The sequence below is a fragment of the Cheilinus undulatus genome, linkage group 4, assembly GCF_018320785.1.
Source record: "Cheilinus undulatus linkage group 4, ASM1832078v1, whole genome shotgun sequence".
NCBI classification, from domain to species: domain Eukaryota; kingdom Metazoa; phylum Chordata; class Actinopteri; order Labriformes; family Labridae; genus Cheilinus; species Cheilinus undulatus.
Window position 1 is genome coordinate 38,148,416 of NC_054868.1, and position 16,038 is coordinate 38,164,453.

Below are 16,038 nucleotides of genomic sequence, written 5' to 3' on the forward strand. Positions count from 1 at the left end.
TTTTCAAACATAGACGGGGTCTAGAGCAGGCGCTCCTCCTGGAATGCAGTAATTGTGAGGAACAGACCTCCTGCCTTTAAAAGCCCAGAGGGACTGATTAGGAGAAGGTAGACTGAGACTTAATTACAGCAGTTGGCAGCCTTCGTGAACAACTCAGGGAGGCTGCACATGTTGTTGTTCAGTACTTTTATTTTAGAGGGAGTGGGACATATCAAGAAATGTAATGATGCCTTTTGTGAGAAATAAGATTTAATGATAAATATGTCTGGTCTATTGCACTATTCAGCACATTCAGAAAGAACACAAAGGGTTCCAGATGAATGATAGAGTTTCAAGCCATTTACCTGAAGCATTTACAACATATTTTTTTTTTTATTTTAAAGAAAGGCTTTTGTATAAATTAAAAAAAAAAAAACAGTCATGTGTCAGTGTGAATGTGGCATCATCGTGTGGTCAAAAGAGGGATGACATATAATTGTTTTAATCTAGATCTATTTCATCTGAAGGGTATTGGACTATTCTTTTAAAAAATATTTTATCTCAGAACATGACGAGTTGGAATAACATTCCACTATCCAACATATGGACTACTTCTTAAAATGCCTTTTCTGTTTGTTTTTGTTTTTGTTTTGTAGCTTTGACGCCAAGTGTGTACACCTCAGGCGGATTCTGCCCAGTAGATGGCGCCGCAGCAGCGTCCATTAACAGACTGCTGGGTGACAGGGCCGCGTGTGTTATGTTCAAATACTGCATGTTTTTCAGACTTTATTGAATCCAACCAGCCGTTCTTGGTAGTGTCCGCTACTTTTCAGAGATTTAACACCTAGTACCACATTTTAAATCAAACTGTGAAAGAACTAGTTTTCAATGGTCCATGCATATGTAAAGCTCGACTTTGATAATCTCAGTTTACACAGTTATTTTACAGACGACTCTATGACGGCTGCTTGTCTGGAGAGACTCTGAATGCATCGGAGCCAGACTGTTGTCAAGAGAAGCGTTGCTAGCATCGCTACATAGGCGTTAGCTCACAACTGGAGCTAAAATTGGGTATATATTTGCCTGAGAATAATCTCTTTACAACCGGAGGGTAAGATTAAGTTAAGCTTCTTATTCTTTTCATGTGCTATGTAGCAAATTAATGCCCGCGACAAAACTTAACTGTGTTAACACAGCTAACGTCTGCTAGCTAACAGTCCATTGAAAAGAGACTACCTGTTGTTGAACCAGTTAACAGTCATGTGAGAGTAGTTCCTTAAGCAAGTGAGCGTGGATAGTTCATCACCGGGATAGGTTAAACGTAAGGCAACCAGCAAAAGTTAAATAAATGCGTGTAAAACTGCTCGTTGAAGCGCCACAGAACTCACCGAATCAGTCGTAACGTCAACTGACATTGTCTGAAGTTAGCATTAGCGCCATGCTAGCTCGGACAATGCTATTGTTTTGGCTGTTCGATGGTTTGTTAGTTTTCCCCCCTCTAGCTGTCCCAGTTTCATGGACACTATCTAGTTTTTTTGTTAGCAAAATAAAAATACATAATGCATTCTAAACATCACAAAGGTATGTATGTACAATAGTGCTAAAGGAGAAACTACAGTTTGACTGGTGAATCAGAATCAACTTTATTGATTTTAGTATGCTAATAAGGAATTTGACTTTGCTTTGATTTGCTCTCAATGTACAGGAATTAAACATTTAATACAAAACAAATTTACGAAGTATTAAATTTAAGATTTAGATTTTGACTTTTTTTGTTGGTATTATTTCTAGTATATACAAGTCTGTGAGCATTGACAGTATGGTTGCAAGATGGGCAAAGGGTGCATCGATGCTGACTAGATGTGATCAGGCTATAAAAATGTAAGGATGTGGGCAGAGTTAGTCGTGGGAGATAAGATAAAGTAAGATAGTTGATTAGTGCAATGTACATATGAGGCGAGGCATTTTACCAAAGAGAGCCTTCTTCCAGCAATTGAGTCGCAGTGAATAGATAAATTACTTGAAGTTTTTGATTGTTAATAGATAAAGTAAAGTTAGTTATTAGAACAATTAAGCAGATTAATTAGTGCAAATATGCATTTGTGGTGAGGCATTTTAGCAGAGAGTATTCTTACAGCATTTGAGTTACAGTGAGTAGTTTTTTTAGTATGGAAAAAAGATTAAATTAGTTATTTGTCTGGGAAGCAGATTAATTAGTGCAAATATAAGTGCATATGAAGTAAGGCATTTTACCACAGTGAGCTTTCTTACAGTATTTGAGATACATTAAAGCAATAAGAGACAGTGCATGATGTTAGACATTTAGCAGGGCTAAGGTGCTTGTTAAATGAAAGTTATTTTTCCTGACACTCTGTAACTGTTGAGTGGTCATCAGAGTAACTGTGTAACTGTTGAGTGGTCCTGCCAGAGGGGAGAGCCTCAAAAAGTCTGGAGTGAGAGGGGTCAGCAGTTATACCTGCAAGGCTCAGAGTCCTGGAGGCATACAGGTCATGTATGCCTCCAGGACTCTGAGCCCTGCAGGTATAACTGCAAGGCTCAGAGTCCTGGAGGCATACAGGTCATGTAGAGATGGCACACTGCAGCCGATCATCCTCTCTGCAGAGCGGATGATACGCTGCAGCCTGTTTCTGTCCCTTGCGTACCAGACTGTGATGGATGAAGTGAGGATGGACTTGATGATGGCGGTGTAGAAGTGCACATCATCGTCTTTGGCAGGATGAATTTCTTCAGCTGCCTTTTTGATGAGGGAGCTGATGTTTAGCTCCCACTTGAGGCAGGGTCTCCAGGAAGTGGAAAGAGTCCACAGTGGAAACTTGGGAGTCATTGGGGGTTACTGGGGCAGGGGTATGGGCAGCAGCATCCTTTGTCCACCTCTCATCTGTTCCCACCATATGTTTTGTCATATATTTTAAATAGCTTCACGACCCTCTTTTGGGCCCCAACCCACCAGCTGAGAACCAAGGGTCTAAAGCTTTTTAACCCTGCTTCATATATTAAAAAAGGGCTGTGAATTATTCCTGAACCAGGACCATCTATCATGATGCTGAGTTCCACCAGACATCTATTATTAGAATCAGTCATAACATCAAATATTTAAAATGTGTAATGGACAGTCTGATTTTTGTGTGAAATCCTTCAGGCATCTTTGTCTTGCCTCTGTCCATTAATTAGGAAATGCTGCGGTATCTCTGGCAGTATGTCTACACATCCTTCTTGCGATACTGGCTAAAGTGGCTCATCAGGCAGGCAACAGGCACATGTGAACTACAGAGAATATGCTCTGGATATAAACCTGGGGCAACAAGGACAGCAAAAGCAGGTGAGTTAATTACCCTCGAATCTGGTCAGCTTCTCCTGTTTGGAATACATTTTTTTCTGTTATATTTACCTACCTCTTCTATCCTCTTACAGAATATTCTCTCTGCTCATCAAAGAACAAGGTATGAAAATGTCACTTCTCATAAGTGTCAGATTTTCAGTTAGCACAGCGTTCAAGAAAAAGTTTCATTACAGATAAGTCAGACTGCATGAAAATAAGTTTTCCTCACAGAATAACAAAATGTGCTTAATTATCACTACAAAAACAAATAGAGGAGAGGAAATACCCATCATGAGAGACCTTTTTGGCTGTACCAGAGTCTCCTAACGTTGAAAAAAGTGCCAGAATTTTAGGGGATGTGATTTGAAAATGATTTTTTGCCTTTAAAGAAACAAACAGTGCCCGTGTCAGAATGCTAGGATTGAAGTAATGTAATCCCTCTTACCAGATCAGGATATATCTCACTGCTGCAGATGCGATATAGAAACCTGATTAATTGATGTTAAAGTTTAAACAATGAGGGCACACAGAGAAGTGTAAAGGAAACACCTTTTCGAATGACTGCAGATTTGTTCGTTATCTGTTGTATTTGTGAACTCCATTAAGGACAAACCTCTCCCCTTTATCAGTCCTTATCTTTCAGTTCATTTGCCAAGCTCAAATGAACCGACTCGACTTGTCATTGGTGATTACAGCTAGATAGGCATATTCTGATCAACAGTTCATTCAACTGAGAAAAAGAAATGCTTCGTCATCTTTTTTCTTGGTGTCTGAGGTTGACTTTGAAAGGTTGTTTTTCCACTGTGGTTCACAGCATGCATGATAGCTGTCACCTTGCTAGCTCTCTGTGCTGTGTTATGTCTTTTATTGTGTCTTCTTCCACCCTGTGTTCACTCTGCAGGTTTTAAAAGGAGCTTTGGAAACTAGCAAGGATAAATTAGAGCAATGTGTGGATCAAATCATGAAAGAGAAGAGTGTCAAACCCCAGAAAGACCCAAAGTAAGATCTGTCTTCTCTACCATAGAATTTATGTACTTATATATATTTATACACGTTTATACATATATGTATATGTATATGTATATATATATATACACCATCCCTTTAAATCAATGTTTCAATTTATTTTAATGTTCTTACTTCATGTCTAGGTTCAGGGCAAACCTGCACATCTGTCTTCTTCAAATAAAAGGCTACAGCAGCCTGTTTGTGTTAGTGGAAGATGTGAGAAAAGAAGTCTTTGACTCGGAGAACCAAGAGCACGAGGCCATGCTGTTGAAGGTGCTTATTTCTGCTGCTTGATCCATGTTTTTGTATGTCACTGCACAACTGAGTTAATGTCAAAAGTAGAAGTGTTTCTGCACAAATCTTTTTGGATAAAAAACAGCTTGATACACTGTATTTAATGGATCCTAAGGTACCACACTCTATCACACTGACACATTAAAGGTAGTCAAGGCTTTGAAAGCGAAACCATATGCATAGGTTCTGTGGAATCAAAGAAATGTAACTAGAGAATATAGTCAAGGTTATTTTGTAAATATTGTGTCTACAATTTCATGCATAAAATCCCCTTTGACATTAGTGTTACTGTATTTGGGTTAAATAACATTCAAATTGTGTAATTCTTGAATCATTTGCTCTTTTAGTTGTGGGATCTGTTGATGCCAAACATAAAACTGGAGTCCAGGATTACCAAACAGTGGGGAGACATTGGATTTCAAGGAGATGATCCAAAAACTGACTTCAGAGGAATGGGCATGCTGGGGCTAATCAACCTTGTGTGAGTCCTCAATGAATAACAATGAGACATTTATTAGCTCAGTCATGAAGAACTGTAAAAAATGTCTGTACTGAGCTTTAAGACATTCACCATCTTCAGACCTCTTTCTGTTTAATCTAACATGAAAGTAAACAATCACTAAAACAATCAATACGACTAACTAAAGCAGCAACATATTTGTAAACAGGAACACAAAATACCAATACAGAAAGCTGACAAAGCAAGACTGACACATTTCCCAGCTGAGGGTCAAAAACACTGGAAATGCAATCTCAAACTGACAAGAAATCCACACAGTCAGCTGTTGTGAGTTTCATGAAGTAAACAACACTGCAGCTGAAGTCACTGCATTAAAAGCCAAATAAATATTCCAAGCATTCTGAGGTTAGCTAATTTACACACATAATCAATTCCATGTAAATTCATAATCATAGAAATGGCTGTATGCTTAAACCCTCTGGGCTCTGTGTTTGAAGAAATTAACTCTGCTCATATGCAGAAAGACTTTCCAGACCTTTAATAATTTATCTATGTATATTTTACTCTTCACCTTTCACCTCAAAGAGTATCAGCCCAAACGCAACTCACTGTCCCTTCTCAAACATGAGAATTACCTGTCAATATCTAGGACCTTTTGTAACTTGATGACCAGGACTTGAGCTGGAAAATCGACTTCATTTAGTGTTAAGCAGCTCATGTGAACTCAAGCTTCTTGCTCAAGGTAGAGATAAGGAATTGGGTACAGAAGTCTTACTTCTCACTTCAATTATATCTATACGATCCTTTTTTCAGACTTGTAGTCAAGTTGTTGATATTTAATATTGTAAAAAATGCACCCAGTTTAGTGCCTCTTTGTTTGGAGCCACAAAAGGTGATATGGAACTTTTCACACATTGATCTGCATTACCTCTTCTCGAGATGTATAAACATATTAAAAGAGTTTAAGAGATTTAGAATTAATCTGTTAATTAATCTGACAAGATTAACTGCATTAATCACAATTAAATATGATCCATAATTGTTGTAGTCATTTAAAAAACAAAAGGTCAGTTTCAACACACTTTTGTTAAGCCACGTCAGTGTCTCACTGCAGTGATAAAATAGGTCCACCACTGCTCCTTAATGTCTTGATTCACTCTAAGAAATCTCACACACAGCTCAATGGACAAGTCAAAAATCATCTGGACCTTGTGTTATCAAACATTTGATGCGATATCAAACAGGAAGTCAGTTCCCCTTAGTTTAAAATAGAAGAACAGTCCAAAATAACAAAAGGACAGTTTTAAATATAAAATAGTGGCATTTTGAAATGTGATAAAAACAGGGTGATGAATCATGATTAAATCCAATAATACTGAAATGAATCCCAATTTAAAAATTTTAATCTTTTTACATGCCCTACTTTTGAATAGTTCTGACTATTGCCAAATGACTGGTGAACAACCTTTTTGTTTCTCAATGTAACTACTAATATTAGGCCGAATGCTTTGATATTTTTTATTTTTTTATTTTTTATTTTATTTTGATATGTTTTGTTATATTATGAGTATCATTCAACTGAGATGTTATTACTCTGTTACAGTTTTTTCAGTGAAAACTACACAGAAGAGGCTCGTCAAGTGCTGTCTCATGCAAACCATCCTAAACTTGGGTAAGACAAATATATACATAAAAGGCATTATCATTTGTTTATATAATTTCTGTGAAGGCTTGAACTCATCGACCACTTCATAAGTTACACCTGTTCAGACAGCAGCAGAGAACAACCTTTAGGGGGCAAGAAGTGATTTCTACATAGAGAAGCGCTACTAAAAAGGCCAATATTTGGGAAAGATATTAACAAATTCACAGAGAAACAGCAGCTGGCAGGAATTAAGGGCCTCAGTCTAAAACCTGGACAAGTGGTATCACACAACACTTATGCATTCCACAAAGTGGTCTAGTTTGGTTCAGTACAGTTTTGTCATGGTTTAGCTCATTAAACTTGGATCTTACCCGTGTTTCCCCAGCTGATGTCAGTCTCACCAACCTCCAGCCTTGCTCGTTGTGACAGGACATCCGTCTTTTTAGACATCCAGATCATTTGGCTCAGCTCAGTAGAGCTGGTTGTTTTGCTCCCCATTTGGTCCCAGTTTGGGTTTTAATGTGGATTAAATAAAGACAAAGCAAGGAGGAGAGAAAACTGTCACTCAAATGGGAACTAGCTAATGTGGCTAACATTAAAGAGCTGTTTTGTTGCATAGAACAGGCTTGTTTGTGAACGGCTTATCATTCTCAGGCTTGCCCCACAAGGTTAATTCAGCTGATAGTACATCACTGTTTCAATGAAAAGCATGTCTATGACAAAACAGGGATTTTTATATGTTCAAGAGGCCCAGCTAGCCTCTTAGCTCAGTACTAGACTCGTAAAGGCTCTTGACTCCCTTCATCGGACTAGACAATGCTAGGCGCTAGGAGGTCTGCAGGGCTGATTAAATTGTGATATCAATCGCCTCCACACCAGGGAAATCAGTTAAACTGTGGTAAAAATCACTTTGTTGTAAAGTTTTGGAATCGTATTTAAGGCGTACAGGAATTTTCTGATGATAACTGCAGCGTAGAGGTCCATTTAGTTGTGTAAGGTACTAACTCTCCTCCATTCCCATTCAATATTAATGGCTGTCCCCACTTCCTGAACCCCAATGGACATTCAGGATCATGTGATTGTATAAACCTACAAGAAAGAAAGGTGGTTTAAGGGGCTTTGATTGTGCCACAGCTGTTAGTGGTCTGGCAGGCTTTAATGTTGTTTTCACCAAATTCTGGCCCTACCATTTGAATGTGGCAGCAGAAATCAAGACCAGGCAAAGATTTTCCAATCTTCCTATGTCTGATTTTGGTGAATGCGTGTGACCTGTAAGATCACTTTCCTGTTCTTAGCTGACAGGAACGAGACCCTCTGTGGTCCTCTGCTGCTGTAGCCCATCTGCTTCAAGGTTTAATGTTCTTTGTGTCCAGAGATGCTCCTCTGTGTACCTTGGTTGTAGCGAGTGGCTATTGGAGTTAATGCGGTCTTTCTGTCAGCTTGAACAAGTCTGGTCATTCTCTTCTTACCTTTATTTTAGCAAAGAGAAGTGTTGCTCACTGAATAATTTCTTTTTCATACCTTTCTCAGTAAACTCTAGAGATGGTTGTACGAGAAAATCAGTAGATCAGCAGTTTCTGAAATACTCAAACCAGCCTGTCTGGCACCAACAACCATGGAAAGATTAAAGTCTCTTAAATTACTTTTCTTTTCCATTCTGATGTCTTGACCACAGCTACATGCCTAAACGCATTGTTGTTTCAGTGTAGTAGCTGATTTGATATTTGTGTTTGATGAGCATTTGTACAGTTGTACCTAATAAATTGATCATAAGTGTATATTGCTAAAATCTTTGTGGCATGTTTGAATGTCCTATGCTAATGAAGTCATCCTCATGTTGTAGGTATTCATACGCCATTGTTGGGATCAACTTGACAGAGATGGCCTACAGCCTCATGAAGAGTGGTGCTTTAAAACCACATTTCTACAACACAGTACAGGGAACACCTGAGCTTCAGCACTTTCATCAGCTCTACTGTAAGTTTAAAAGAATACTAGACATCTTTCCCAGTTTGTCAGCATCTCTGACTCTTTTGGTCTACTCAAATGATACCAAGAAAGGACGTACAGTGTTGTTTGCTGTGTTTGTAAAGTAATATCTTAAATGTGCATTTCTCTTCTTTCAGGTTATCTGGCATATGAATTTGATAAATTCTGGGTGGCAGAAGAACCAGAAAGTATTATGCATTTCAACCAGTACAGAGAAAAATTCCATAGCATAGTGAAGACACATCTACAGGACCCTGATGTCTCCCTCACATTGACTGTCCGCTCTAAAAACGAATGTTAAACCAAAGTTTCTCGGACCTCTCCATGAACTCTGACAGTATTTGTTCAGGTAAAAGAAGGTCAGAAGTGTGAAAGCAGACTGAAACTCAAGGTTTGGAAAAAAGAAAGTCCTCTGGTCTTTGTATTTGTGATCCATTGCTCATGCCCTGTTGGTCTTGTCACAGTGATACTTAAAGGTTTTCAGAAAACAGCACAAAACTAACTGCCTATACCTCGAAAATGACCATTCCTTTGTTTGTTAAACAGTTGTTAGGGAGAATCTGAGCTACTGCAGGAGAGTGTGGTGGTAGCCGGACTCTCTTTGGTCAGGGTCAGTGGACTTGCTGTTAGCAAACAGATTGTTGCAGTAAGACTTCCATACTTATAGCTGTCTTTTGCACAAAGTTCCCACTGTTGTCCCAAAAACAAGTGCATGTTTTAATGTGTCCCTTCAGCTGTATTCTGTTCTATAGGTGATGTACTACTCATAACAGTTGTTGCCTCCATTTTCTTAAATGTTTACCATTTTTACCCTTAATTTTATGCTTTGATTTGCTTTTGAGGAAGGTATGCATTGATTAACATGTCTAACTCAAAGTTAATAAACTTAATTTGATGTTTTGGTATCTGTTTTATGTTGTGGAATGTGAATAATCAAGCACAGAATCTGTAAAACAAGTCAAATATATTTATAAGTTGTTTTACAAGTTATTCCTGGCAACAGTTGTTTCTCGTATAAAGGTGCAGTGGTTTAAACTGCCTTAACATGAGGCAGACTTTTGTTTTAAAGTGCAAGCTTATGCTCGCACCATTTACTCCCATTCAATTCGGAACAGGATTGACTGGAAAATTATAAATACAGAGAAATAACTGCGTTTCTTCTTCATATATAAAATAAAAGATAGATTGTCCAACAGTCCTTTTTCAACAAAGGATGTTCTTTGCCCCAAGAAGAAATAGCTAAGACATAGTTTCATATTCAGGTGGCTGGTTCAGCACAGTGGTAGTTCAAGTCTGTAATTTTAGCTTGTGGCCTCCATCTTCTTCTTTGTGACCATCATGGCTCTCTTGATTTGTTCAAATGACACAAACATGACAATGTTCCAGGATCCCAACCTCAGAAACGAGGGCACGAATCTAAAAGAAACAAAGAAAAGAGCTATGAGAGATGCTGCTTGAACGTGTTTTATCAAATGACCCACAGTACAAACGTGTGCACCCAGGGGTCAAAGAGAAAGATCTCACCCTTTGTAGAAAGCTGTGGGTCCCTCTTTAGTCATCATGGTCCAGGCACAGTTTATTGCACTCTTGTACTGTCCTGGAGGCGAGTTCATGTATCGAGTTTTCACCACGTCTACTGGAGAGGCGATCACTGTGGTAACAAAGCCAGCTCCAAACGCTGATACAAAGTGGCACGGCAGATTATCTGTAGGTGATAAAAGCCAGTGTAAGAATTGATTGACAGTAACCAGAGGGCCTTTGTTCTGAGCTGTGCAGTATAGAAACTCATGTCAGCAGGTTATATAACTTCAGCAAATGGGGCAATATAAACGATCAAGATAAATGGCATATTAACCACTATATTTACAGCACTGTGAGGGGAAGATACACCATGTTCTGTGTGCTGTTATCAGCTGTGGTGGAGTTTAAGGGGGTGAGAGGGTGTGTGGGTTTCTACCCAATCAGCTGTCTCCTTGAATGGCACTGTGTGTGTTGATGTAGTCTAAACAAACACGCAGGAGCTCTCCCACTCACCTGACATCAGCTTGTGTCTGAGGATGGCCTCTTTGATCAGGTCATATGTGACCAGCTCTGTGCAGTTTACAAGTGCATTTCTGGTGATGTTTGGTAGTGTGCCTAAATAAGACACAAAATCAGAATTTTAAGACTCTTTTCATATATTTTAACTAATCAGAAATTTATCATTGCCCTGGCTTTCTGGGCTTCACCTTTCCAGAGTCCACGAATGCCTTCATTCTGAAAGATGTGTTTGTAGGCTTGCATGGTGCCACTGTAACGACGGGCTACACCATCTAGATTCATTTGGGCCTGGAACCGAACCTTGACCACATCAGTAGGTTGTGCGAAGGACACAGCCATGGCGCCTGTGGTGCAACCAGCCAGGATGCGGATCAGCACGTTAGGGTCTGGAAAAAGACAAGTTGGAAAATAAACAAATTTATTCTATAACTGCATGTAGGCTTTTTTTTGTTGTGAAATGCATTTATTTTGCCAAAATGTGAATTTAGAAATGATAAATAATGTTTGATAGGTATTTTAACAGCTAATAATCAGGGATGCAAGAGAAACGTATGCTGAGGACTGCTTTATAAGGAAATCCACAGTTTCAAAGTTGCCAGAAAATTGGAGGATCTTAAGAGATGGAGTGGAAATTGTGTCTGTTTTACTGAGCTAGATGCTAGCATATAAGGCATATGCCCGCGGACCTCCAACTGACATGGATGCTGATGCTGTTTATTTGTGTGGGATAGAGAGAAGACTGACTGAGAGAGAGGCAGGATATTTCTGGATTCGACTTCAACCCCAGTATATGGGAGATCCGGATCCTATTTAAGAACCAATACATGTTATTGCTGCTGTAGTTGTTAGTATTATGAGTACTTTATAACGTGTTGTGTAGGTCTGTGTTGTGTATGATTTTTTAAAAGGGATGATCTTTTCACAGTAGTCTAGCACAGATGCACCATGCATTAAGGACTTGTGCTTAGTAGTGTAACATTAATGTTTAATTTATATCAGGTGTTTCATACAGCCCAGCCAGGGAGCAGATTTAATCTGACCCACAAGGTGTTTTGTGGAGACAATATATTTTGAAAAATAATTGTATGATATTTTCATTAATTAGAAAAATGTAAGCATGAATGGAGTAAAATACCAGCACAAATATCTGTCATTTCATGACATTACTAAATATGGCAAGCCAAATGACCCAGATCACTAAAAGGAGCTGGATTTCCCATCACTAGACTTGACCAAAGCTCAGACTAGATTTAAATAGTTACCAAAATGAACACTGAGCTGGCAGTGGTGCTGCATTAAAGCCAGGTACCAGTAAAAAATAATGAAAAAGATAAAGGTGTACATTAAATCTTTGGTTTTAATTTCCAGAAGTAATGACTGAATATTTGAAAAGCACTACCCATCCCTTTCTTCACCTTAAGTTTGTAGAGGTTTAAGCAGTCTTGTATGTATTAATATTTCTGTTTGTATCAGCAAAAAATTTAGAAATATTATAATTATTATAATACCAAATTTTTTTACCCCACGACCCCAAATTTAAATGTGCCAGAGACTGGGGACCCCCACTCTACTTGGTGATGGTTGAAACACAGTTGAACACAGTCATGCAAATTCAAGAATAGTCAAATGCAAAGTTACATTTTAAGAATTTTTTAAACATTACTTTGATTTCAGCATAAATCTCACTAAATGAACATGTTTTTATTTTTCATTTCACTGATTGTATGCATTTGTTTTCATAAAAAATGGGTATAATATAAGTTGAATTTTTTTTTTTTTTTTTTTTTTGCTTCTTTTGAAGGCATCTGGCAACCCTCTCTCAGTGTCTTAGGACCCCCAAGGAGGTTGCAACCTTCATGTTGAGAACCATTAGTTTATCAGATTAGATATTGGAGAGGATTCAGTATCTTGCATTGCTGCTCATAATGACTTCCTCCCATTTGTTTGTACTAACAAACAAACATTTGTTTGGCACGCACCAAAAACGTCCAGTAAAACATCCTGTTTTGAAAACCCAAACCAAAATTAAGGCCTGAATTGCTGGCAAACACTGGTATTTAAGCAGTTTTTGTTTCCTTTTTTAGTGCTTTTTATTTCTTGGTATAAGATGTTTATCTGGATCTCTCAGGTCAATGTGGCTTATAGTAAGTGTGATGAGATATTTGACAAGCATTTAGACAAATCCACTCACTAAAAAATATTTATTTTTTCAATGTGTTTAGTTTACAGTTAGAGAGTACAAAAAACAGACCCGCCCCTCCCTTTACCCAGACTACGCACAGCGCGTAGGGCCTTAAAGATCCATTTACTGTTGCTTTGGCATTTTTAGTTTAGTTTTTTTTTTTTTTTTTGTAATTTCTTCCCTCATCTGAAGCAATTGATGACTTTTTTGGAGCAGATGTTACACTTGAACAGTGACCACTTACCGTCTTTTCCTCCTGTGTAGAAGTTTTTGACATTGTCGTAGAGGCCGATTCTGATGGAGGCGAAGCACACTTGTCTCTGCAGCCCGGCCACCAGCCCGTTGTACAGAGACCGGGGCCCTTCTGTCCGGACCATGGTGGCGATGGTACCAAACACCCCTCTGTAGCGGATCCCTCCTACTGGTGTCTTCTCTCCCTGAATCTGGAGTCACAGATTAGACCAAAAGCTGAAAACAGCTTTACAGAACACAGGTAGAAAAAATAGCTATGTAATTGTGAATGAGTGGGGTTGATGGGGGTTATTTAGAGGAACGTCTGTGTAATTAGTGGTCAAGAACATCACTCCAAGTTAGAGTTTAATATCACACTACAATAGCAGACATTATAGTAAATGTGGAGAAGTATGAGTGAGCTTATGGAGATGTTCTTCTTTTACAGTGCTTCTGAACAGATACCTGTAGTCTGACTTTGGCTGTGTCCAGAGGAAAAGTGACAATGTCAGCTATACAGGCTGCGAGTCCAGCACTCGCCATCTTCACTCCCAGAGGAGGAGGAACATCTGAGGGTTTGAGTCCCACCATGGTGGCTAATTCTAGGATTACAGGTATGCAGACACATGGGTACAACCACATAAAACCAGCATATAAACATTAACCTCACATGCTGTACCTGTCATTTATCTAAAAGTGAAAGCCATGTGAGAGATGATACTTTTACGAGTCAACAATCAGACATACTTACATTGTTTCTCTAGAATTTAAAGGTCCCTGTTGGTGCTGGGATGGTTGTCGGTGGGAAGGATTTGATTGGCCTGATTATAATCCATAAAGGGCCCCAGTCCTCAGAAAGGAAAGATGCATCTTTGGCTCAGTATTTATATATCTACTGGCTGCCTTTTTTATGACATCCTCAGAGGCGTTACTGTGTACTCCTCTACGCACGGGTCAAATCAAAGTCCACCGACCATCAGAAAGTCAATGTTCAGTTTAACCCACAGTGCATGCTCTTTGTAGAAAAACATTACTTTAACCTCCCTTTGTAGACTTTAAACAATGCCATTATCCTGGTGATATGGTACATTCTGCATCGAAATTGTGCTATACTACCAAAAATGTCTATACATTACTAAAAACATAGCTTAATCTTTTCATTCCCTCATGCATTATCTATACCATGTCCATGTTTATGCATGTTTACAGTCAACACGAGGCAAGGATATAAAAAAACCAAGAGATGTCTTCCTTTATTCAGCACTTTAGGAACTATTACGTCATTAGCCAAGGTGTCTGCTCCTAACAGCAGTCATAATAAAGCAGTATCTGATAGATGAGTTCATAGCAGGCCTATGCCGCTCTCAGCCAATAAAAACAGCTTCTCTTTGGTGAACCATAGAGAAGTTGTTAAGCTGATTGGAAAGAGTATCAGGCAAACCTCACACACTTCTGTTGTAGTGTTGTTATAGCAGACAGTATGTGCTAATTTTTTCATTTATACTACTAATAAGAGAAAATTTTCAGTTTGTGTGGGAAGAGCTTTAAGCAAAAGCACAGATGTGGAGTTGGGGTTGTGGGGTTGGTGGGGGGGGTGGGGGGTATGTGACGTGAGTGAGTGACTGAAGTTCACCATGGAGCAGATAAGAGCTTTGCATCACTGTGTTTGGCCTCTCAGCAGTTTGGCAGCAGCAGGTCCTGTTTCATAATTCCTTCTCCTAAATCTGACACGCACACTGCAAAAAGTCAAATCTTAGCAAGTGTATTTTCTAATTTCTGATCACCCCCTTGGAAGTTTTACCTTTCTATGTATTTTATAAGATCAATAATGGCCAATATAATTTAACTTTTTTGACCAAAAAGCCTCTTCAATGTCAAAGGGGATTTCTACAAAGTAATGTCATTTAAATAGCAATATGTAAGGTAAAATAAGTGACCGCATAAATATTCACCCCCTTCAAGTCAATATTAAGTAGATGCGCCTTTACGCTGCAGGCTTGCTTATCTGGACTCTGCAATTTTTATTCCATTCTTCTTTGTAAAACTGCTCAAGCTCTGTCAGCCTGCACGGGTATCAGGCATGAACAATCCTTTTCAAGTCCAGCCACAAATTCTCTATTGGACTGGGGTCTAGGCTTTGACTCGGCCACTCCAGAACTTCAGCTTGTCTTTAGACCATTTCCGTGTAGCTTTCGCTGTGTGATTCAGGTCATTGTCTTGCTGTAAAATAAATCTTCTCCCAATCTGTAGTTCTCTTGTAGACAGCATAAGATTGTCCTCCAGAATAGACTTGTCTTGTTTTGTCTCTAGTCTGATGGCTGTTCAGACCAAAGAATGTTTTTTCCACTTGATCATGGAGTTTCCCTCATGCCTTTTGGTAAACTCTGGTCCAGATTTAAGATGAGTTTTCTTCCACAGTAGCTTTCTCTTTACCACTCTCCCATAGAGCTTTGACTGTTGAACGTGGGCAACAGTTACATGCAGAGTCTCTCCCATCTCAGCTGCGGAAGCTTGTAACTCCTTCAAAGTAGTCATAGGTGTTTTGGTGGCCTCTCTCACTAGTCTCCTTCTTGCGTGGTCACTCAGTTTGTGAGGACGGCCTGATCTAAGCAGATTTGCACGTGCCATATTCCCTCCATTTCTTGTTGATGGATTTAACTAAACTCTGGGGCATGTTCAGGGCCTTGGAAATTATTTTGTATCCATTCCCTGCCTTATGCTTTAATTTCACCATTTCTCTGAGTTGCTTGGTGTGTTCTTTTGTCTTTATGGTGTAATGGTAATCAGGAATTATGATTATCCAGTGACTGGACCATCCAGGCATAGGTGTCTTTATACTACAATCACTTGAGACACTTTTACTGCACTCA

At 39.0% G+C, this 16,038-nt stretch overlaps 2 protein-coding genes across 2 annotated transcripts; one reads left to right on the plus strand and one right to left on the minus strand.

The window, feature by feature from the left end:
* The first annotated feature begins 972 nt into the window (after positions 1-972).
* elmod2 (ELMO/CED-12 domain containing 2) lies at positions 973-9,549 on the plus strand. Its single transcript, XM_041784506.1, has 9 exons — positions 973-1,090; positions 3,172-3,319; positions 3,412-3,440; positions 4,221-4,318; positions 4,471-4,600; positions 4,969-5,102; positions 6,685-6,753; positions 8,570-8,703; positions 8,853-9,549. The coding sequence occupies exons 2-9, from the start codon at positions 3,175-3,177 to the stop codon at positions 9,014-9,016; spliced, it is 903 nt and encodes a 300-aa protein (XP_041640440.1). The 5' UTR covers positions 973-1,090; positions 3,172-3,174; the 3' UTR covers positions 9,017-9,549.
* A 111-nt stretch (positions 9,550-9,660) lies between these two features.
* ucp1 (uncoupling protein 1) lies at positions 9,661-14,056 on the minus strand. The gene is made up of 7 exons (XM_041784505.1): positions 13,920-14,056; positions 13,634-13,770; positions 13,182-13,380; positions 10,944-11,141; positions 10,750-10,851; positions 10,240-10,420; positions 9,661-10,131 (listed from the first exon to the last, which is right to left on the minus strand). Exons 2-7 carry the CDS (start codon positions 13,757-13,759, stop codon positions 10,017-10,019), a joined length of 921 nt encoding a protein of 306 aa, XP_041640439.1. The 5' UTR covers positions 13,760-13,770; positions 13,920-14,056; the 3' UTR covers positions 9,661-10,016.
* Positions 14,057-16,038: the final 1,982 nt, after the last annotated feature.